At 36.9% G+C, this 25,646-nt stretch overlaps 1 protein-coding gene across 1 annotated transcript in view; it reads left to right on the top strand.

The window, feature by feature from the left end:
- Positions 1–15,217, top strand: part of LOC149777719 (sushi, von Willebrand factor type A, EGF and pentraxin domain-containing protein 1-like) — a 60,703-nt gene extending 45,486 nt beyond the window's left edge. The window contains exons 8-13 of the mRNA XM_089940425.1: positions 600–830; positions 2,593–2,763; positions 3,740–3,943; positions 4,658–4,948; positions 14,483–14,677; positions 15,051–15,217. Of these exons, the coding sequence (XP_089796551.1) occupies positions 600–830; positions 2,593–2,763; positions 3,740–3,943; positions 4,658–4,948; positions 14,483–14,677; positions 15,051–15,217 (1,259 nt within the window). The remainder of the gene's footprint in view (positions 1–599; positions 831–2,592; positions 2,764–3,739; positions 3,944–4,657; positions 4,949–14,482; positions 14,678–15,050) is intronic.
- Positions 15,218–25,646: the final 10,429 nt, after the last annotated feature.

Raw genomic sequence — 25,646 nt, 5'->3', positions numbered from 1 at the left:
AAAGTAGAGAAAGTAAATTTGGCTAGCAAGTTTGAATTCATATGTTCAAGGCCTGATTAGATGTCATGACAGCAATGTTTCATTATTTTACAGTTGTTAACGTTCAGTACGTTTTGGCACAAACATTGTTGTAGGAAGTATTTATTAAAAACTATTTATATGTAGATGATTTGGTTACGTATTCTGACCATTATACAGAATTGTCATTTTCTTTGATACATACCTGAAGATTTGATTTAGATTCTTTACTGCAAAAGCTCTCAATTCGATTAACCAGGAGTCGCCTTAGATTGAGCAAAGTGTGCTCTGATTTGATTTTGATGTAGTTATTTCATGTTTTTCTAAGTGTTTTAAATGTCTGGATTTACATTTCGGGGAATGCAGCATTGGGATAATAAGTGCTTTACAAATAAAGCTCTAGTCTGAACATATTGTGTGCGTATTTCTAAAGTCATTGTTGTTCCTGATTATGAAACGGAAACATTTTTGATTGAAATGTAAATATCAATCTGAAGAAACAAAATATTAACCTCGAAACAATACTTACAATTACAGTAATATAGTGATAATTGTAATTTTTCATATCATTATTATTACAGATAAAAATGAGTGTCTCCTTGATCCATGCGGAGGACACATCTGCATTAATAAACTGAACGGATTTGAATGCTTATGTTCAAATGGATTTACTGGATCCAATTGTCAAACGCCCCCTGATCCATGTAGCAAGCATGCATGCTTGCATGGAGCTCAATGTATACGAGACGCTGAAAATTACACATGCACCTGTACCAAGGGCTATAAAGGCGTCTACTGCGAGACTGTGATAGGTAAGTTAATATTCTAACGTTAAGTTAAAAGATGTGTTAAAAACATCTTTAAGTGGCTCGCTTGAAGAACATCAAATGTGCTGAGAATATTGAATCTACTGTTTCCATTTCATTTCTTAATATTAACCAGATCATGTAATACGATTGTCATTCCTCTTCTAAGCAAACTATCGAACAACTCTGTCGCCTAATCTGAATGAAAAACCGCAAAGGATTATTATTTCAGGAATGGATGAGATTTTGTCTAGTATTATTTATATATGTCTGTTTATAAAGTTGCCTGATGTGAAGTAGTGAAAAGTACTTATTTGAAACATATAATCATTTCAAGGGCAATTGCTATTAATAGTTAAGCATCCATTGTTACATAAGGTGCCAAATTGAAAATATTTTGTGCAAGGTGAAGAATACAGATTATCACTGTAATACACGGGGCAGGGGACGTTTATATCTTCATTTATTTTTATTATTATCAGTAATAGTAGTCATTTCATAAAACTTTCGTCAGATTCTGTGTTACCTACTCATATTTGCCTCATTTACATACCTATTAATCGCAATGTAAATATTTTTAAATTCATGTTTAATTTGTGTGCAAAATTTCAAATGGAATATTCATACTTTTTAACAATGTACAGTTTTATGCGGTCATTTCTCGCATTGGTAATGTCATGTGTTTCCTTAGACTTTTATCTCCATTTTAAAAGCTGGATATCCAGTTTATGTCCTAGACATGCATTAGTTTGATCCACATACGCTCCTTTCTCCGAAACCACAAACTCGTTTGGGTTATGGAAAGATATTTTGTACCTTACACCTGACACTAACGTTGGTTACAATACCAAAAAAAACTCTCACATTGCAATGATGATAAGATGATGCAGGAAGTTGCTTTAAAATTGAGATCTCTGACACACCAGAGAAGTGTCGGACACTGATATGAGGTCATGTTCTGCTGGAATTTGAATTCACCAAGAAATTACAGCTTCCACATTTATGCAAGTGATAACGTCACTTAGATTAAAACGTTTATATCGAAAAATCAAACTTACACGAAATGCAAGCATTTATGTGAAGGTTAATAAAAAAAGAAGTGGACCCGAAATTGTAAAGGTCATTAAGACGTGAACCTTTGTTATATGTAGATCTTGATAGTAAATCAGATTGTTGTTGCTTCTTAAAAATATTTCCAACGAATACTCAAGCTTGAAATTGGCATACCTGCAACATTGCTTAGCCACCGAAACAATTTCAAAGCCAGTGAATGCAACATTGTAACTTCTTGACTGACCCACGCGTTTTTATTTTGACTCTGGTATGAAGATATAAATTGTATGTATGTATGCATGTATACATCTAGCCAATTTCATCTCTACGTTTTGTCTACTATAATATGGTTCCATCTGGCTTTTAGTTTATCCATCTGGCGAAATCCTTGTGGGTTTAACAATGTTCTTGTGGCCTGAACACTACCTCCAATAACCAAGTCGTTTAAAGAACATACCTATATGAGAAGTTCTGTTTTCACTTATTAGCACACAGCAGAATTTCATTGAAATCATTTTTGTTATCATAGATTGCATTGCGTGTGAGTACCTAAAATGACGATTATTGCCTTCCTGCCCGATAGGTTGAACCTTCCATTAATAAGCAATTTCATTGGAAATGTGCTAATTAAACCTCGCTGTTCTGTATCAAATGCATGATCGTTTCCTAATGTAGACAGACTATTATTGGTTATTGTGCCATTTGCTTTGAACAGGCAATGGTCATTGGAGTGAATGGACCGAGTGGTCACGTTGCAGTCTGACATGTAACGTAGGTCAGAAAGTCAGATCTCGCTTGTGTAATAACCCTCCTCCAGATGAGAATGGCGATCCATGCACAGGAAAGGATATCGAGATTTCCGAGTGCAATTCAGAACAATGTCCTGGTACATATCTATCTATCTATCTATTTATAGTTCTATTTATCTATCTATCTATCTATCTATTTATCTATCTATCTATCTATCCTCATTTTGGAATTACATTTGGAATGGAAAAATATATTAGTGTGTCACAGTGTCAATGTTTCAAATCAGAGTGAAACCTTTTTGGAGATCGAAATATTTGAAGTGGCAACAAGTAGGCTGTGAACTAGTAAACAGTAAGATTCTAGATGTTGCGCAACATGTTAAAGACCTTGATGTTACTTGAACAGGGAACCTGTAGACCAATATGTCTTAGAACATGATAAAGAACAAGATGTCACATGAACTAGTCATGTATAACAACGAGGTTCTAATTTGTAATTTAGATCAAGAAGTTATAACATGGAGCAAATCATTATCAACGAATTATAAACATATTTAACCGTGAAGACAAAAGGAACAATACAACATTCCCTAGTTCCACTGTAAATGATTTCCTAAGTATATTTAATTTGGATGGAGAGTTTGCATAACTGAGTTTTAATGGTTGTAAGTAATAAACAAAATTTTACTAGAAGTTGAGTTCATGGCCTGACCTAGTTAACGAGTTAGTGGAATTTTCAATTAGAACGATTAGTTTCTTCAGAATAATCTACTGCATTGTAGATCAAGTGGGCAATTGAATATATAGAGAACTTGGTTATCAAATAATTCATTGATGTTTTAAGATCAGTCTGTGGAATCGATGTATCAGATTTACAGTCGTACTCAGATATTTTGGAATTATTGACAACTCATTAGAACACATTCTTGGTCACAGAATGTGGTACACCAGGACATTCAAAACTATTATGTACGTGGCTTTTAAATTTTCAGTTTCTAACTTAGATAAAGAAATTGTAGATTGTTTACTAAACGTGCTGGTATCGCTTGTCAGTTACATAATTAAAGACACGAATCCTGATTGAACTGAACACATTTCTTTATTTTGCATTAGCATGCCGAAACCTGCCACATTCAGAAGGTACTAAGTTTTCATGTACAGAGATGGAGGAACTTAAACGTTGCAACGTCACATGCAACCCTGGGTTTTATTTTCCTACCGCGGCATTACCGTTTTACGAATGTGGTGCCATTACAAATTACACATGGAATCATGTATCAGACACGAATCCCTCCGGACGACTACCTTCCTGTAGCAGTGAGTTATTATGGTATTATAGAGTTACGTGCACTAGGACATTTCCGTGAATTAGTAGATGCTTTACCATATATGTGCAAACACATTCCTTCATCCAGTTCATTCAAAAAGTGATATATATATATATATAATATATATATATATATATATATATATATATATATATATATATATATATATATATATATATATATATATATATATATATATATATATATATATATATATATATATATATATATATATATAGTAAGTAAATGTTTCTCATAATGCATCTTAACGAATCGTACACATTATGTTTGCTTAGCATAAAACCTGTTTGGCAGATTATCAAGTTCTGGATGTAAAATACTTTCAAAGTACTAAACGTAGAGGTATTTTATTTCGTAAAGATAAATATGGTTAAGTCATTAATGATAGCATCTATGCTTTTGGATTTTTTTCTTCTAATATTTGATTAAGATATTGTATATTTTCGATGGATCCTTGGTATTAGGAAAATAATAAAATGATTTTTGAATAGTTCTCTTACATGTCTAGAAACATTAAAATTTTCTGCATCCATTAGAATATAAATTGGTAGTCTATCAAGTTTTCAATTAAAATCATCTATAGAAGGCAACATTCAGGCATATGTTTTGCACGGGTATGTTATTACAAAATGATGCTGATGATCAAGTATACAAATAAGTGAATGCCTTTTTATTTTTTCAGAAGTTAAGGCTCCCGCAGAAATCTCTGTTGCATTTGTTGGTACATATGCTTCACTACCATGCACAACAAATAATGCGGATGAAATAACTGACACAATCCAGACAAAAACAGATTCGTTGCCCTGCGTACAGAATGGAACCTGCACCCCGCGAGTGTCAACTTCACTTTGCAGTGAATCAACACGGAAATCTAGATCAACTAGTCACAATCTGGGAGTCAGTATGAACTTTACCCTGAATATTGATGAATCAGATGATTTACAAATAGAGGAATTTTTCCAAAATAACACAAGTAAGGGCATTGCTTCTACATATTTACAAAGCTATGTTTTTGTATGCCAAGGACAGAGTAACTTATTGAGACAATAAGTAAATGGAGTCATTGTCATATTTTTCTGTTGAGAGGGCACGCTGAGGATTTTTAATGTCAAATGGCGCTTCTTGCAGATCTCGCAGTTTGAAATATAGCTTCATTGGCATGAATACAAGTAAATTATAACAAATAGCTGCAGTATGTCAATGTTCCAAACCATTATTCGCCTCGAAAAGAGTTAATCCCATACTTAACACCTGCGAAAATGAGCAGTTTTCTTGCGTGGCTAAATGCGACTTTATGGTCAACATTTCCTAAATATTCTCCTTTCTTGGAACCTCTACTCCACTGTAGTTGTTTGGGAGGTGGCAGATACTCCAGTGTCAATCTTGCGCTAGGAACATTTACATAGTCAAAGTGAATTTCCTTGTGGATTGTTCTGCATAAGAGTCACACTTCCAGAAAAAGGCGATAGGAGCATATTTTGTGATAATCATCCAACAAAACTGAACTCATTAACTAATTTTACAATTATTCTACACAAGTGTTCACAAAGATGCTGTAGTACTGTCACATGAATCGATTGTAATTCTACTTTCCATAAGAGACAAGAAGTAAAAACAAGAATAAAACTCGTAACTTTAATTTATTGAAACTATTTATTTCAGAAACACTAAAACACTTTTTGCATACTTTCGTAAAGACCTTCGTTATCAAATGGCCCAAGAATTTTACAAAATTTTAATATTTTGTTACAATTGAGTATATATATCATGTACAGCTACTCTGATTGATTGATTGATTGATTGATTTTTAACGGCGCATCAGCACTGTTAGGCTATTTAGCGCCAAAAAAGTATTATTGTATAATATTTTAAAAAATTATAAAAGGTCCTATATCGACCAGCGATATAAAAGAACAAATGGTTGAAATTAAAAACGGTAAGATGGTAACGGTGCAAAATAAAGCTTCCCGATCAACGGGAGATGTAAAAAAGATGAATAGGTATTAAAATGGGACGGTATATATATTGCATAAAACTGCACAAAGTGATAGCATAAAAGTCAGAGTTTAGAGTAAATATTTACGGCTTTCAAGAACTCGATAATACGAGTGATGTTTATATTATCAAAAAGTTCTTTCATGTCATGCACAATGTAATAACGATCGCGCGTAGGTTGTAGGTCAAAGCACTCTATCATAAAGTGCTTGACAGTGAATGGTTCATTGCAAGAAACGCACTCTGGTGGGTCTTCACCTTTTAGTATGTGGGTGTGGGTGATATAAGTATGACCAATTCGGATTCTTGCAATGACTACCTCCTCCCTACGAATGGTTCTGTAGGAAGGAGTCCATTCTCCTAGAGTTGGTTTGATTGCGTGAAGTTTGTTATTTACAGCATCATTCCATGATGCCTGCCACTTCTGACGTAAGAACTTTCTGATACAAGGTTTAAAGTCAGTATATGGTATTTTAAAATCAGATGGTTCTTGAGAAAGGGCCATTTTAGCAGCGCCATCTGCTTTTTCGTTACCTTTAATACCAATGTGGCTAGGTAACCAACAGTATATTATATTGTGGGAGACACTCAGCTCGGTATTTTTTACGAGTATGTTTTTCAATAATGGGTTCTCCAGTTTTCTATTGTGTAGCGACTGGAGTACTGATAGCGAGTCGGAGAAGATGATAGTGTTTAAAATACGGTTCTTTTCTATATGTTGCAGAGCAAGGTCTATTGCTCTGATTTCGGCTGTAAAAATTGATGCTCCATTTGGTAAGCGAACTTGCGTTGTGTGATTTCCACAAACAAAGGCTGCAGCAGCCTTTTCCTCATCCTTTGATCCATCAGTGTAAATTCTGGTGTAGTTTTTAAATTCGGTGAGGAGTTCATGGTAAGAGTTGTGGAAGATAGAAGGGTTTGTTTCGGATTTTTTTCCATCGTGTAGCGTAAAACGTACTTTTGGTTGTTTAATTAGCCAGGGTGGTGTTTCGGAGATCGATGTTTTCTGAATTTTAGAAAGATCTATATTTGTAGTGTCAAGGCTGGATGATATTCTAATGCCAAAGGAAGGTATGGCGTTTGGTTTATTTTCGTATAAAGTTTTGTATTTGGGTTGAAAAACAGCCGAAAAAGCAGGATTCAGAGGGTTTGATTTTAATTTCAGAGCATACTGTGCGGAAAGCATTTCTCTACGATGCGATAACGGTGGTTCATTCGCCTCAGCTAGAAGGCTTTCACACGGGGATGTTTTAAATGCTCCCAGAGCCAGTCTTATTCCCTGATAATGAATTGGATCAAGCATTTTAAGATACGATTTTCTGGCAGAACCATACACAACGCAACCATAGTCTAGTTTCGAGCGAATAAACGTTCTGTATAAATTTAGGATGACTTTTCTATCAGCACCCCAGTCAGTGTGCGCTACTACTTTAAGTAGGTTAAGTGCTTTTAAGCATTTAGCTTTTAAGTTCTTTAGGTGCGGAATAAAGGTCAGTTTTCTGTCAAAGATTATACCTAAAAATTTGGTTTCCTCAACAACTGGAATAGGTGTTCCATCCAGTGTGAGGTTCGGTTCATCGTGACGTTTTCGTAACTGACAGAAATGCATGCATACCGTTTTTGATTTCGAGAATTTGAAACCGTTTGCATTGGCCCAATTTTGAATTTTGTTTATATTTTGCTGCAGTTGTCTTTCAATTGTATGCATGTGCTTTGACCGATAACATATTAGAAAATCATCAACGTATAACGAACAATCCACACCAGGAGTCAAACACTTGGTGATGCTATTAATTGTGATGTTAAAGAGCGTCACAGATAAAATACTGCCCTGGGGCACACCCATCTCTTGCTCGTGCAGATCTGAGAGGGTAAAGCCCACTCGTACTTTGAATTCTCTGTCGGAGAGAAAGTTGGATATGTAAGAGGGCAGACGGCCTTTTAGACCTAGATCGTTCAGGTTATTTAGTATCCCGTACTTCCATGTCGTGTCATAGGCCTTTTCTAAATCAAAGAAAATCGCTACTAAATGTTCTTTCTTAATAAATGCATCGCGAATGAATGTTTCTAATCTAACCAGATGATCATTGGTGCTCCGGCCATATCGAAAGCCACTTTGGAAAGGAGATATTAAATTGTTAGTTTCCAAATACCAGACAAGCCGAGAATTGATCATTCGTTCCATTGTTTTGCACACACAGCTTGTGAGTGCAATTGGTCGATAGCTGTTGGGGTCTTCGCTATCTTTACCGGGTTTGGGGACTGGTATTACAGTTGCTTCTTTCCAGATTTTTGGTACATTACCAGTAATCCATAAATCATTGAAGAGTTTCAAAAGAGATGTTAATGATGATTCTGGAAGGTGTTTCAGAAACTGGTAATGTATCTCGTCAGGCCCAGCGGATGTATCATGGGCCTTATCTAAAGCCTCCCTAAGCTCAGATAGTGAGAACAATTGATTATAACTTTCCGAGTTGTTGGATGTGAATTTTAAACGTGACTTTTCTTTTTGAGTTTTAAGTTTTCGGAAGGCTTCTGAATAATTAGATGATGAGGAATTTTTCGAGAAACTGTCAGCAAGAATATTTGCAATGTCACGTTTTGAACTAAAGTTGTTATTGTTCAGTGTCAGATGTCGGAGAGGGTTTTGCTTTCTCTTTCCATTTATTTTGCGTATAGTGTCCCAAACTTTTTTAACAGAGGAACGAGAGTTTAAAGAAGAAACATACTTCTTCCATGATGCTCTTTTACTTTCTTTGATTATGCGGCGAGCTTTGGCCCGGGCAATGCGATATATATTTAAGTTTTCGGGCGTCGGTTGATTATTAAATTTCCTTAATGCTTCTCGGCGTAGTTTAATGGCTTCCTTACATTAGTTTGTGACACAAGGTTTTTGGGTTCTTTTACAATGTGGCGAGGACTTGGGAACGGATTCTTCTGCAATCTCTATTAAGCTAGATGTAAAATGCTGAATGGTATCGTCAACATTGAAAACTGTATCCTCATTCAGCCTAGTTTTACAGAGTGTTTCGAACTTGGCCCAGTCGGCCTTCTTTAAATTCCATTGTGGAATTACTTCATCGACTGTAGAGTTGAGATTTACAAGAAAGATTGGGAAGTGATCGCTGCTGTGAAGGTCATCAGCGGCCTTCCATTCATAGTCCAAAAGCAGAGAAGGAGAACAAATTGTCAAATCGATGCTTGTGTATGCACCCGTGCCTGGGTGTAAATATGTAGGTGTTTTGGTATTATATAGACACAGATCGTGTCTAGAAATAAGGTCTTCAACTTTGTGACCTCTGTCACTTATATGATTTGATCCCCATAAAATGTTATGGGCATTAAAATCCCCGAGTAAAACAAAGGGTGCGGGAAGCTGTTGAACAAGATTGTCCAGTTCGTTTGGTACTAGGTTAGTGTTTGGTGGTAAATAAATAGAGCAAAATGTAATCACTCGATGTAGAGTGACGCTTACAGCAATGGCTTGTAAATTGGTGTTTAAATGAATGAAGCTATGAGGAGCTCTGTTGTTTACAATAACAGAAACTCCTCCTGATGCCCTATCAACATTTGGAGAGCAGATGTTAAACAGGGAGTAGTTTTTAAATGTGATATTGTCCGTATCTTTCAAGAATGTTTCTTGAAGGCATAGTACCGCAGGATCATGTTCGTTTAAAAACAGAAGAATATCATTGTAATTTGCTTTAAGTCCTCGACAATTCCATTGTATGATAGTGTTTTTCATTATAAATTTAAATTAAAGATTGTGAAGCTAGGTTAGACCTTTCGCAGAGGGAATTTGTTTTGTTATTTCTCTGGAGGAAGTACGGGGGTGAATTTTTTGTTTGTAGGTCTGGAGATCCCTTGGGCGCATGGAGCAGATTCTTCTGCATCCATGCTCTCGATGTCTCCAAACCGGTTATAAAGTTTGATGGGGTCATCTGACCCCTTTTGTTGCCTGTTTCCGTGAGATTTTTTACTCTTTGGTGATTTAGGTTGTTGGGTATTATTAAATGTAGTCTGAGTAGATGCCGTGTTTTTCTGTGCTTGGTAATGGGGGGTGTTTGAATTTGGTGTTGAATCGGGTGCTTCTGTTTGTGTTTGAGCGTCCTTCGTTGTTTTAGGATTGCTCTTCACTACAGTGGAGAAGGATGGGCCAGGATGGGCTGTTTTTGCCTGTACAATTTTTCTGGCTTCTGGATAGGGAATATTATTTGTGTATTTTACCCTCTGAATTTCCTTCTCCTGTTTCCAGGTATCGCAATCCTTGGAATTTGCGTGGTGCTCTTTTCCGCAGTTGACACAATGCGGAGTTGCTTTACAATCAGATTCCTGATGAGCATTGTCTCCGCATCGGCCACATATTTGGCTCTTGGAGCAGCGGTCTTCGTGATGGCCGTATTTTTGACATTTATAACACCGAAGGGGGTTAGGAATGTAAATCTCTACCTTTACTTGCAAAAAGCCAACTTTTACCACTTTGGGTACAGTTGGCCTGTTGAAGGTGAGTACAATGGTGTTGGTGTCCTGCAGATTGTTATTACGTTTAATACGTATTCGTCGGACTGCAATGACACCTTCACCTTTCATTCCTTCCATGACGTCAGCGTCGGTGACTCCAGCCAAGTCACGGCAGCGAATCACGCCTTTGGACGTATTCAGTGTGGTGTGAGCGAATGAGGTTACTGGGATATCAAAGAACGTTTTCATTTTCTTGATATTGTCTGATTAACCTCGTCGCTCACACTCAATAAGAAGACAACCCGATTTCAACTTTTTAACATTTTTGGGTGTGCCAATCGATCCTGTGATAGTCTTTTCGATGACAAATGGAGATAGTGCGGCAAGCGGTTTCGTGGCATCTTTTGACTGTATGACCATGAAGCGTGGAAATGACTCCATACTACATGGTTCATCGTCAGACTCTGATAAGGTTTCGATCTTTTATTTTGATTTTTTTTGGAATCATCCATGATGGCTAGATTAAAAATTCAGCACCCGTGCTCCCCACCCACCAAGGAGCCCAACAAGGGGACACTTTTCAAGTGCCAGGGATACACAAATGCCATACTCAGTTGATAAAATTACCTTTGATTGACCCTGAAGTCGCCAATTTCTAAGGTCGGTAAAATTACCCCCCGATTGACCCGTTAAGCCACCGCCTTCTAGGAAGCCTTCTAAGACTTGGAAAAGGGAAATATAAAGGAATAGAATATAGGGGCAACGGTGGTATCAAGAGAGATACAAGGAGAAAGAGAAAGAAGGTGAGAAAGTTAATAAAGACCTCCTAGGGCTCGGCGTGACCAGCCGATTTGTCGGAACCGGGCCCATCCCGACCACCCGTCTAAGAGAAGTAGAGGCCAAAGTAGTGTATTGCAGGGAAAGCCTCTGCTCAACTACCAGGATCCTTTCCTCCCCCGACACGGGACGCAACCCACGGCAAACAGGTTGCCTCTACTTAGTCGCCTTTTACGACACGTAGCGAGGCACGTCGGGCCAATTCTACAACCCCGGACCCGCAGGGGGAGGAATTACTTCATCAATTGTAGAGTTAAGATTTACAAGGGAGATTGGGAAGTGATCGCTGCTGTGAAGGTCATCAGCGACCTTCCATTCATAGTCCAAAAGCAGCGAAGTTGAACATATTGTCAAACCGATGCATGTGTATGTACCCGTGCCTGGCTGTAAATATGTCGGTGTTTTGGTGTTATATAGACACAGATCGTGTCTATAAATAAAGTCTTCAACTTTGTGACCTCTATCACTTATATGATTTTATCCCCATAAAATGTTATGGGCATTGCAATCCCCGAGTAAAACAAAGGGTGCGGGAAACTGTTGAACAAGATTGTCGAGTTCGTTAGGTACTAGGTTAGTGTTTGGTGGTAAGTAAATAGAGCAAAATGTAATCACTCGATGTAGAGTGACGCTTACAGCAATGGCTTGTAAATTGGGGTTTAAATGGATGAAGCTATGAGGGGCTCTGTTGTTCACAATAACAGAGACTCCTCCTGAGGCCCTGTCAACATTCTGTAAGCAGATGTTAAACAGGGAGTAGTTTTTAAGTGTGATGTTCTCCGTATCTTTCAAAAATGTTTCCTGAAGACATAGTACTGCAGGATTGTGTTCGTTCCTAAGCAGAAGAATATCGTGATAGTTGGCTTTAAGTCCTCTACAGTTCAATTGTATGATGGTGTTCTTCATTATAAGTTTATATTGAAGATTCTGGAGCTAGGTGAAGATTCTGGAGCTAGGTTAGACCTTTCGCGGAGGCAATCTGGTTATTTCTCTGGAGGAAGTACGGGGGTGAATATTTTGTTGTTAGGTCTGGAGCTACCTTGAGCGCATAGAGCAGATTCTTCTGCATCCATGCTCTCAATGTCTCCAAACCTGTTATAGAGTTTGATGGGGTCATCTGGTCCTTTGTGTTGTCTGTTTCCGTGTGATTTTTTTTTTTGTTGATTTTTCGGTGATTTCGGTGGTTGGTTATTGAATGTAATTTGTGTAGATGCCGTGTTTTTCTGTGCTTGGTAATGAGGGATGTTTGAGCTTGGTGTTGAATCGGATGTTTCTGTTTGTGCTTGAGCGTCCTTCGTTGTTTTAGGATTGTTCTTCACTACGGTGGAGAAGGATGGGCCAGGATGGGCTATTTTGGCCTGAACGATTTTTCTGGCTTCTTGATTGGCTATGTTGGATGTATATTTTACACTCTGTATTTCCTTCTCCATTTTCCAGGTATCACAATCCTTGGAGCTGGCGTGGTGCTCCTTTCCACAGTTGACACAATGCGGAGTTGCTTTACAATGAGATTCCTGATGAGAATTGTCCCCGCATTGGCCATATATTTGGCTTTTTGAGCATCGATCTTCGTGATGGCCGTATTTTTAACACTTATAGGATCGAAGGGGGTTTGGAATGTATATCTCAAACTTCACTTGCAAGAAGCCAACTTTGACCACTTTGGGTACAGTTGGTTTGTTGAAGGTGAGTGCAATGGTGTTGGTGTGCTGCAGGTTATTATTACGTTTGATACGTATTCGACGGACTGCAGTGACACCTTCACTTTTCATTCCTTCAATGATATCTGCGTCGGTGACTCCAGCGAAGTCACGACAGCGAATCACGCCTTTGGACGTATTGAGTGTGGTGTGAGCGAATGGGGTCACTGGAATATCAAAGAAAGTTTTAAGTTTCTTGATATTGTCTGTCTGACCTCGTCGCTCACACTCAACAAGAAGGCAACCCGATTTCATCTTTTTTACGCTCTCCGGTAATAGTTTTCTCAATTACAAACGGAGACAGAGAAGCAAGGGATTTTGTGGCATCTTTAGATTGTATCACTATGAAGTGTGGAAATGACTCCACACTACATGGTTCGTCGTCCGAGTCAGATAAAGTTTTCGTACGTTTATTTTGATTTTTTTTGGAAATATCCATTTTGGCTTGATTAAAAATTCAGCACCTATACTCCCCACCCACCAAAGGGACACTTTTCAAGTGTGAGGGATACACAGATGCCATAGTCAGTTGATAAAATTACCTTTGATTGACCCTGAAGTCGCCAATTTCTAAGGTCGGTAAAATTAACCCCGGATTGACCCGTTATTCCACCGCCTTCTAGGAAGTCTTCTAAGACTTAGGAAAGGGAAAGATAAAGGAAAATGCTATAGGGGCAACGATGGTATCAAGAGAGATACAGGGAGAAAGATAAAGAAGGTGAGAGAGTAAATAAAGACTTCCTAGGCTCGGCGTGACCAGCCGATTTGTCGGAACCGGGCCCATCCCGACCACCCGTCTAAAAGAAGTAGAGACCAAAGTAGTGTATTGCATGGAAATCCTCTGTTCAACTACCAGGATCCTTTCCTCCCCCGACACGGGACGCAACCCACGGCAAACAGATTGCCTCTACTTAGTCGCTTTTTACGACACGTAGCGAGGCACGTCGGGCCAATTCTAAAACCCCGGACACGCAGTGGGGGTTCTTAATTGGCAATATACAGTAACTGCCAAGTATTAAAAATCGAGTTCTAAAATAGAGAAAAGCGGTCAAATTCTTGCCATATGAGACACATACAGGCTTGGAAAAACTGTATATGCTTTGAGTGACAACACATTCGGATATTTACGCAAACTGCGCATACTTCAACGGGTTTATGTATTAACGGCGGTAGTGGAGATTACGTTAGAAAAGTTTCTGATTTGGACATATTTGTTATAACTTTACAGTTGATCTTTTTCTGCATTGTCTGGCAATGACGAAAAGAAATCGAAGATCTAGAAACAAAATACAATGGTTGATGTTAAGGCATAATACTTTATATGTATCACAATTCAAAATTTTTACGCAGCAAAGATTTTAACTGTTTATGTATGGATTGTTTTTGATTTTCTGATGGAATGTGTGGTCAGTTTTTGATATAACTTGTTTTCGTCCACAAAGAGTACACAGATGGGTAGGTTTGATGTCACTATTATTCCGCGTTTTTTAATGATTGTCACATACTTTTACCAGTAAGTCCAGCGCTCCTGAGGTTCGTTCATGCTGTGTTAGATATGGAAATGACAGGAAGAGAACTGATGAATACATCGCAAGAATTCTTTGAGGTGATGGTTGAAGGGAAGTCGTATAGCCTAGATGAAGGCAATCTACGTGTGACACAACACATAGCCTGCCCATATGGGTTTTATGCGGATGAAGCATTTTGTAGTAAGTAGGAACATATTTTCGTTAATTGCAAAACGATAATAATTGATATTCATGGAAGACAACGATATTATCTTTATTAATACAAGCGAGAAATCTGGCAAAACCTACAGACACCGAACTTTTAGAATCCAAGAAAGTTTCAGTGGCTTTTAGATACGTCCCATATTAACATATGGTGCTGTACTTAATCAAATGCACAACACTTGCCACAATATATGTCATTGACTTTTGCAGCTCTAGTCATAACCATGGCAGTGGAAAGGCTGCTGCAGTAATTTTAACCCGAATTCAACATTATACGACAATCATACAACTTCTGCTTATAATTTAAAAGTCAATTCAATGACTCTGAGCATTTCATTTCATTTCTTAGTTGAATGTCCACGTGGAACATACGATGCCGGAGACGAATGCAGAATGTGTCCCATAGGATTTTACCAAGATTCTTCTGCTCAGATATCATGTCGTCAGTGTCCTGTTGGAACTGTAACAGAAGGAATAGGTTCCATGGCCCTTTCGGAATGTTCGGGTATTACCTAAACATCCTCATTTGCATACTTCTCTTAAATATTGGTTTGATTATGCTGTTCGTGATTTGTTTGTAACGCCTTGAAATTAGGTATGCAGTGCTAAATTAACTGGTAATAAACATTTGTTCTCAAATTTGGATTGAAGTAAAGAGTGTATCTAATTTTGTAAGTGCCTTTATTTGTATTTAATTTGTATCATGGCAATTTCGGATTTGCATTGAAGTGAAGAGTGTACATGATTTTGTAAATATATTTATATCTAATTAAAATAACTCATTTCGCTTGCATCATTGAAACACAAACAGGCTATTTAGTGCATTGGGGGTGACAGTGAGGTATATTGACCAAGGACACGCAGCGTTATGAAAAAGGTTGATCCAGTGGCAGGAATCGAATCCTTGCGATTTTATATTTGCACTTGTACCTGTTAATCTACCTCTCTCTCTCTCTCTGTGTCTATGTCTCTTTCTGTCTCTTTTTGCATATATATATATATATATATATATATATATATATATATATATATATATATATATATATATATATAAAACTAACATTGACTGACACATAGATTCATACTAAAATTACTTTGTTTTAAAAAACCTAAATTAATTATTTACTTTGCAATATATATATATATATATATATATATATATATATATATATATATATATATATATATATATATATATATATATATCTTAAATGATATAAAAACTATTAATAATTAATTCTTTACACTTCATTAAGTCCAAACAGATGTGGAGGGAGCGGCTGATGTGAAAAGTACAGGTAACTACAATTACTCATATCCTATTTGCCCATATACTCCTTTTCCCTCATTATAGTCTTGACGAATAAACCAGAAACGTGATACTCAAACAAGTTTGATTTTGTTTCCAGATTGAAGCACAAATTATCCAGCAAGTCTAGTAACGTGAAACTGGAAAAAATAAAATTTGTTAACCTTTTGATAAAAAGAGATTTCCCCAAACAATTCATTAATGCAAGCACATCAAAACAGTACAAGCTTCTTAGTACAATATTTTTATAGATTGTGTATTTTGTATGATAACAAATGATTGAGACAAAATATGATATTCACGTGGTGAATATTGCACACATACTAGTGATCAGTAATGAGTTTTGAAGATTATCACTGTCTTGATCTCAACAGTGACGTCACATCCATTTCGTCGTCTCAAATTGCCAAATCGTACATGGTCAAATACGAAGAAACATATCTGTTAATTTGTTTCAAAACGTACTCTGTTGCAAAAAGATAGCATTTTTACGCTACGGAAAATAACAGTGTTTGCTGACATTGCTTTCTCTCTATTATTCAGATCCTTATGATAGTATGACGGTGATCGCTGTGGTTGTTTCGGTCGTGAGCGTCGCATTCATCATTGCTGGGACCCTCGCACTGGTCAAATATAAGGGGCTCTGTCGAAGGTACAGCGTTCATAAGCCAGTATGCAGACACTTTATAAAGTTAATTATCAGCTCCTTTAAAGAATATTTCAGAGATAAAATTTAAAAGCATGCAATACTATCATACTGAAAAACATAGAATTACCTTGCTTGGATTTTAATTCACATTATCAACACTGACGAAAATATGTTTATACAAATTATGCTTACATTGAAAAATATTGTGAAAGCGTTAGCAAAAGATCCATATATAAAACAGAACATGATATCAAAAAGAGACCTTCTAATTCAAGAATTATTGTATTGTTAACATTAATTGTATACTTCCAGTAAATTCGGTATTGTCTGGTTTTACTGCACTTCTCGAAGAGTTTATATGCGAAGGATCATTTTAACTTAATGAATGATCTTGTGTAATGACTTCGTTATTCATTAGTTGTTATATTCACGCTTTATTCACTCTCAATCGAAATTATTCCAAAATCAAAATAATAATTCTTTCTGAAGAAGAGCAATGATTCATTAGTTGTAGCAATAATATATTTTCAGACGTGATGGAAAAGTTGGCGACTCTCTTATGGACTTGAAGGTGCGGTCGATTTCCCAAGATTAAATACCTGTAATGGTTCACAATGATGGTGCAAGATTGACACTTTCACAAGTTGATATACCAAGGAGATTTTAACTTTATTCATTGTCGGATCTGTAACTATAATTGATAGAACAATTTAGAGTCCAAATACAATTCAGTTATTGAATGAGCAAATACTTATGTGTCCATTTAAATGTACCAAAAGAAACCCCGAATAAATGACCATATATTTGTATATATTATGTGTTTAATGCGCTAATGATGTTTTATAAGTTGAATATTTAAATTTAAAAATAATTTGAAAATTGGGATAAGTGTTCATATAATAAGGAACAGAACAAGATAATACATAGCTTGCCAACAACTTGAAAAAGTTCCAGAACTAAATATAATTCTTATGTGTATTGTCGTCTCATAGAGTCGAAATCTGATAAAAGCGTCGTTGGATCATTCCAGAGCAGTTACCTGAATGAGGAATTGTTATAAAGGTTGAATCCATAATTCATATTTTCCGTTTTTGGAATTATTATATAATTGTACCGTATGATACATACTTTTTTGTGCTGAATAACTTCAGCCATATTTTATGTGATTCTACTTTGATATTGATATGTTGATACTGTTACGTTATATTATAGCAGATGTAATGGGGTTAGGTTAGTCTCGTAGCCCAAAGTTTAAAAGTAAATATATATTCACAAGTCACACAATAACGATGGTAAAGCATAATTGAGGGGTCCCTTTCCGAAAATTACTGAGAGCCTAATGAAATATCCAAAACTCAATTTGTGGAATGGGTTAAAAATTATTATATATGTCATAATAAATTGAACATTTCCAGTTTGTTCTTTCACTTGAGACTCATTCACTCATTCCGACCAACGAACGATAATAAAATTGAGAAAAATGTAATGAAACTAAATTAAAACGAGCCTGAAATGAACATTGGTATAGTGAACTAATAGTTTTCAATTGTAATTGTCAACAAATGAATTAAAAACGTATGCATACTCTCGTTATATCCTTTAACTTTCCTGTTGTTATGTTTACAATCATGACATTATGTTTCAAGAAATCCCAAATTCTACCTAATATCGCTATTGTACATATCTTTCGATGTAATGTGTTTTTTATCTTCCTGAAAAGTGCTAGCATATGACAACTTACGCCAAATTTTCAAAATGGTCTCATCTTAAGAGAACATAACCTTACGACCTTCTACAACTTTGCACATATGACATTTTCACTACGTCCAATAAGTAGGTAGTTTTAAAACTATTAATATAGATTGAGAATAATTAGGCCTTATAATCATTCATTTGCTATTAAATTACTTACTGTTCATTCATTGGGTCTATTTAAGGAACAAGTTCAATTTCAACCGTTCCAGTGTTAGCAATCAATTTCAACCGTTCCAGTGTTAGCAATGTAGATCTTTTAAGTCTGCGATAAGCGACAGAAATTTTCATTTGCAATGTACATTAATTACTCATTGCATAATTTGCAATTATTGCTCTGACAGGCAAAGTTGTTGGTATGTTTTTAATTTAAAGAGGAAATCTTCATTTTCCTAATAGGGTCACAATTATAATGAATCGTTATCAAAAACAAAACAGCAAATGATATTTTCCTTTCTTTGCTATGATATTCTCATGTGCAGTTTTATCAGAAGTTATATAACTTAATATAAAGTTCCTTTATAATCAAGTATTAATCATGCTATATGTGATGGGCAATGTTTACATACTTGTCACAATGTAAAACCTGTCATCTGATCTGTGACTTTAGCTTCTGTTTTATCCAGATGCAAGCTTACAAAGTTGGAGGTGGTTGTCCGGAGCCAATGTTGTCACTGGCACATTTCTTTAAACTGTACACAAAATAGGTACTACCACAATAATTTATAATATCCAGACAGAATGTAGATAAATATTTGGGGAAATGAAGTTGTGATGGACAATATGTGTTCAAGAGGTACATGATTTGTAATTTCACAGACATAACCTTTCCAAAAGCATCCAAATAAAACAAAACAAAAACTCCAAAAATAAATATTTGTTTAAAGCGAAAACTGTTTTCTCCATTTGGCAACAATCTTATTCCAGATGAGTTACTATAATTTGGATCTATTACATGCTATTAAATAAACGATGTGATGGATATTCAATATCCATATAAATACAGAAATGAAGACCTCAAATATGCAGCACATTGAAAGGAAATTCACTAGTAAAGTGATCTGGAATAACTGAATACATTTTACCTAAACTATATTGTACCGAATCCTTTAACTGAAGGAATTAAACTAGAAAACATACTTCTTTGAAGATATTCACGTACAAAGAGTTAACGTAATCGCTTATTAATGTCACGTGTTCAGAATTTGGGATTCCATGTGTTGTCGAAACATTTCATTAGTTCAACTCTTCTGAACAAATTTTACATCGTTGTTTTAGTCAAGAAACTATGAAAAAAACAGTATGTCATATTGTCTGCACGAATTTGTTTGCACATGTTACTTCTGTAAATATATATTATCTTACTATAGCAAGTTGTCTGTATAGTGTTAACAATATCTGTAATCAATATAATTGCTTAACTTTCTAAGTAATGAAATTTTCATTTAACCTTCCAAAAATATCCTTGTGTTTAAACTAAATTTATTAACTGCTCTGTTGTTTTTACATGAACGGATGAACTATTTGACCAAAGACAATGACATGCATATCAGCTGTACTTAGACATATTTGGTTTGTTAAATTAAAAGTGATGATTTGACTTGATGGCCAAAAATGCTCTAGCAACATGATTTAAAAGATACTTTATATCTACAATAACTTGTGTTTTCTATTTTTTATCCATAAACTCTGTTCCGGTTTCTCAGTCTGTCTCTATCCCTCTCTCTGTTTCTCTCGATTGATTGATTGATTGATTTTTTTAACGGCGCATCAGCACTGTTAGGCTATTAAGCGCCAAACAAAGTGTTATTTGTATAATCTTTTAAAACTTATAAAAAATACGGTTCTTTTCTATATGTTGCAGAGCAAGGTCTATTGCTCTGATTTCGGCTGTAAAAATTGATGCTCCATTTGGTAAGCGAACTTGCGTTGTGTGATTTCCACAAACAAAGGCTGCAGCAGCCTTTTCCTCATCCTTTGATCCATCAGTGTAAATTCTGGTGTAGTTTTTAAATTCGGTGAGGAGTTCATGGTAAGAGTTGTGGAAGATAGAAGGGTTTGTTTCGGATTTTTTTCCATCGTGTAGCGTAAAACGTACTTTTGGTTGTTTAATTAGCCAGGGTGGTGTTTCGGAGATAGATGTTTTCTGAATTTTAGAGAGATACATATTTGTAGTGTCAAGGCTGGATGATATTCTAATGCCAAAGGAAGGTATGGCGTTTGGTTTATTTTCGTATAAAGTTTTGTATTTGGGTTGAAAAACAGCCGAAAAAGCAGGATTCAGAGGGTTTGATTTTAATTTCAGAGCATACTGTGCGGAAAGCATTTCTCTACGATGCGATAACGGTGGTTCATTGGCCTCAGCTAGAAGGCTTTCACACGGGGATGTTTTAAATGCTTCCAGAGCCAGTCTTATTCCCTGATAATGAATTGGATCAAGCATTTTAAGATACGATTTTCTGGCAGAACCATACACAACGCAACCATAGTCTAGTTTCGAGCGAATAAACGTTCTGTATAAATTTAGGATGAATTTTCTATCAGCACCCCAGTCAGTGTGCGCTACTACTTTAAGTAGGTTAAGTGCTTTTAAGCATTTAGCTTTTAAGTTCTTTAGGTGTGGGATAAAGGTCAGTTTTCTGTCAAAGATTATACCTAAAAATTTGGTTTCCTCAACAACTGGAATAGGTGTTCCATCCAGTGTGAGGTTCGGTTCATCGTGATGTTTTCGTAACTGACAGAAATGCATGCATACCGTTTTTGATTTCGAGAATTTGAAACCGTTTGCATTGGCCCAATTTTGAATTTTGTTTATATTTTGCTGCAGTTGTCTTTCAATTGTATGCATGTGCTTTGACCGATAACATATTAGAAAATCATCAACGTATAACGAACAATCCACACCAGGAGTCAAACACTTGGTGATGCTATTAATTTTGATGTTAAAGAGCGTCACAGATAAAATACTGCCCTGGGGCACACCCATCTCTTGCTCGTGCAGATCTGAGAGGGTAGAGCCCACTCGTACTTTGAATTCTCTGTCGGAGAGAAAGTTGGATATGAAAGAGGGCAGACGGCCTTTTAGACCTAGATCGTTCAGGTTATTTAGTATCCCGTACTTCCATGTCGTGTCATAGGCCTTTTCTAAATCAAAGAAAACCGCTACTAAATGTTCTTTCTTAATAAATGCATCGCGAATGAATGTTTCTAGTCTAACTAGATGATCATTGGTGCTCCGGCCATATCGAAAGCCACTTTGGAAAGGAGATATTAAATTGTTAGTTTCCAAATACCAGACAAGCCGAAAATTGATCATTCGTTCCATTGTTTTGCACACACAGCTTGTGAGTGCAATTGGTCGATAGCTGTTGGGGTCTTCGCTATCTTTACCGGGTTTGGGGACTGGTATTACAGTTGCTTCTTTCCAGATTTTTGGTACATTACCATTAATCCATAAATCATTGAAGAGTTTCAAAAGAGATATTAATGATGATTCTGGAAGGTGTTTTAGAAACTGGTAATGTATCTCGTCAGGCCCGGCGGATGTATCATGGGCCTTATCTAAAGCCTCCCTAAGCTCCGATAGTGAGAACAATTGATTATAACTTTCCGAGTTGTTGGATGTGAATTTTAAACGTGACTTTTCTTTTTGAGTTTTAAGTTTTCGGAAGGCTTCTGAATAATTAGATGATGAGGAATTTTTCGAGAAACTGTCAGCAAGAATATTTGCAATGTCACGTTTTGAACTAAAGTTGTTATAGTTCAGTGTCAGATGTCGGAGAGGGTTTTGCTTTCTCTTTCCGTTTATTTTGCGTATAGTGTCCCAAACTTTTTTAACAGAGGAACGAGAGTTTAAAGAAGAAACATGCTTCTTCCAGGATGCTCTTTTACTTTCTTTGATTATGCGGCGAGCTTTGGCCCGGGCAATGCGATATATATTTAAGTTTTCGGGCGTCGGTTGATTATTAAATTTCCTTAATGCTTCTCGGCGTAGTTTAATGGCTTCCTTATATTCCTTAGTGACCCAAGGTTTTTGGGTTCTTTTACAATATGGCGAGGACTTGGGAACGGATTCTTCTGCAATCTCTATTAAAATAGATGTAAAATGCTGAATGGTGTCGTCAACATTGAAAACTGTATCCTCATTCAGCCTAGTTTTACAGAGTGTTTCAAACTTGGCCCAGTCGGCCTTCTTTAAATTCCATTGTGGAATTACTTCATCGACTGTAGAGTTAAGATTTACAAGAAAGATTGGGAAGTGATCGCTGCTGTGAAGGTCATCAGCGACCTTCCATTCATAGTCCAAAAGAAGGGAAGGAGAACAAATTGTCAAATCGATGCTTGTGTATGCACCCGTGCCTGGGTGTAAATATGTAGGTGTTTTGGTATTATATAGACACAGATCGTGTCTACAAATAAAGTCTTCAACTTTGTGACCTCTGTTACTTATATGATTTGATCCCCATAAAATGTTATGGGCATTAAAATCCCCGAGTAAAACAAAGGGTGCAGGAAGCTGTTGAACAAGATTGTTGAGTTCGTTTGGTACTAGGTTAGTGTTTGGTGGTAAATAAATAGAGCAAAATGTAATCACTCGATGTAGAGTGACGCTTACAGCAATGGCTTGTAAATTGGTGTTTAAATGAATGAAGCTATGAGGAGCTCTGTTGTTTACAATGACGGAAACTCCTCCTGATGCCCTATCAACATTTGGAGAGCAGGTGTTAAACAGGGAGTAGTTTTTAAATGTGATATTGTCCGTATCTTTCAAGAATGTTTCTTGAAGGCATAGTACCGCAGGATCATGTTCGTTTAAAAGCAGAAGAATATCATTGTAATTTGCTTTAAGTCTTCGACAATTCCATTGTATGATAGTGTTTTTCATTATAAATTTAAATTAAAGATTGTGGAGCTAGGTTAGACCTTTCGCAGAGGGAATTTGTTTTGTTATTTCTCTGGAGGAAGTACGGGGGTGAAATTTTTGTTTGTAGGTCTGGAGTTCCCTTGGGCGCATGGAGCAGATTCTTCTGCATCCATGCTCTCGATGTCTCCAAACCTGTTATAAAGTTTGATGGGGTCATCTGACCCCTTTTGTTGCCTGTTTCCGTGAGATTTTTTACTCTTTGGTGATTTAGGTTGTTGGGTATTATTAAATGTAGTCTGAGTAGATGCGGTGTGTTTCTGTGCTTGGTAATGGGGGGTGTTTGAATTTGGTGTTGAATCGGGTGCTTCTGTTTGTGTTTGAGCGTCCTTCGTTGTTTTAGGATTGCTCTTCACTACAGTGGAGAAGGATGGGTCAGGATGGGCTGTTTTTGCCTGTACAATTTTTCTGGCTTCTGGATAGGGAATATTATTTGTGTATTTTACCCTCTGAATTTCCTTCTGTTTCCAGGTATCGCAATCCTTGGAATTTGCGTGGTGCTCTTTTCCGCAGTTGACACAATGCGGAGTTGCTCTACAATCAGATTCCTGATGAGCATTGTCTCTGCATCGGCCACATACTTGGCTCTTGGAGCAGCGGCCTTCGTGATGGCCGTATTTTTGACACTTATAACACCGAAGGGGGCTGGGAATGTAAATCTCTACCTTTACTTGCAAAAAAACCAACTTTTTCCACTTTGGGTACAGTTGGCCTGTTGAAGGTGAGTACAATGGTGTTGGTGTCCTGCAGATTGTTATTACGTTTAATACGTATTCGTCGGACTGCAGTGACACCTTCACCTTTCATTCCTTCGATGATGTCAGCGTCGGTGACTCCAGCCAAGTCACGGCAGCGAATCAAGCCTTTGGACGTGTTTAGTGTGGTGTGAGCGAATGAGGTTACTGGGATATCAAAGAACGTTTTCATTTTCCTGATATTGTCTGATTGACCTCGTCGCTCACACTCAATAAGAAGACAACCCGATTTCAACTTTTTAACACTTTTGGGTGTGCCAATCGATCCTGTGATAGTCTTTTCGATGACAAATGGAGATAGTGTGGCAAGAGGTTTCGTGGCATCTTTTGACTGTATGACCATGAAGAGCAGAGGGGGCGAATCGGACATTTTGTCCAATCGTCATTTGGCTTAATTAATACCTTCTGCACTCAGCGGATCCAGCGTCGTCAGCGCCTGGTAAAAAAAAAACGACGTCGTCGTCGGGGGGTAAATCGAACGTCATTTAGTTTAATATACCTTCTGCACTCAGCCATCCAAGCGTTGTCAGCGTCGGGTAAAAAAGCGCGACGACCGCGTCGATGTCATCGCCCCCTCTGCTGCTAAGAGGTTACAATGAAAATCTTTATGATCTTACAAACAGAGTGATCACTAACTCCTCCTCTTGTAGATCAATTAGGTTATTTGACTGGTCGGTAAGTCTAAAATTAATTCTCGTTAAAAACCGATTATGGCATCGCATATAGACCGGATTAATTGGACTCTCAACGATTAAAAATCCCGGAGGGGCTGTTGGTGAGAATGAATAAAGGATATACCCCTGTTGAGCCTGATTTGATTGCTTGGTATCCACCTGGTAACTCCCTTCGATAACATCACACACTAGATTGATTGCTATCACCGATGCAATATTTACGTTGTGCGGGGCAATATGCCTACCGCCCTCTCCGTTATCGTGTCTGAGGATAATTGATGGGCCGAGAAAATCATTAAGAGACTTTTTTAGTTCTGGCGCGTTGTATCCTGGAAACTTGAAATCGGGTAAATCGGCTTCTGTGATATTATACTGGGTTAGGAACTTTTGTTTATTATCATCGCTGTTAGCGGATATTGTTTTAACGATTCGCTCATTAATATATTCCATGTCTGATATAAGTTGGTTTAACACCTCAACGTGTTTTCGTGCTTTTGTTTTCCGTAGCTGTTCTAGTTGCAATTGGTAATTACGATTAATCTCGATAAAAGCACTAGCGATATCATTTAAATTAACTGTGACCAGGCGGACGATTCAGGAGTTTCCTTATACGGAAAATACCATTGCATGGTATTCCTGTTTTGAAATATAAATCTGCTGGGTAATAACGTGTTTTTTATAATAGACAAATCATCTCGATACCCGGGATTAATCTCGTGATACGATTGCGCATTCGTGTGCAAGTCCGCGGAGATTTCATGAGGTGGATTCTTGGGCCATCCTAGTATGGTTCTTATTGAACTGTTATAAATATCAACCATATACCCCGGTGTGCTTATTTCAATCGTCGACGATAACGTCGGTTCATGAACCGTAATAGCGATT

The sequence above is a fragment of the Sinohyriopsis cumingii genome, chromosome 17, assembly GCF_028554795.1.
Source record: "Sinohyriopsis cumingii isolate HCF-2022 chromosome 17, ASM2855479v2, whole genome shotgun sequence".
Classification (NCBI taxonomy): Eukaryota; Metazoa; Mollusca; class Bivalvia; order Unionida; family Unionidae; genus Sinohyriopsis; species Sinohyriopsis cumingii.
This window is presented reverse-complemented; position numbering and strand designations above follow the sequence as displayed.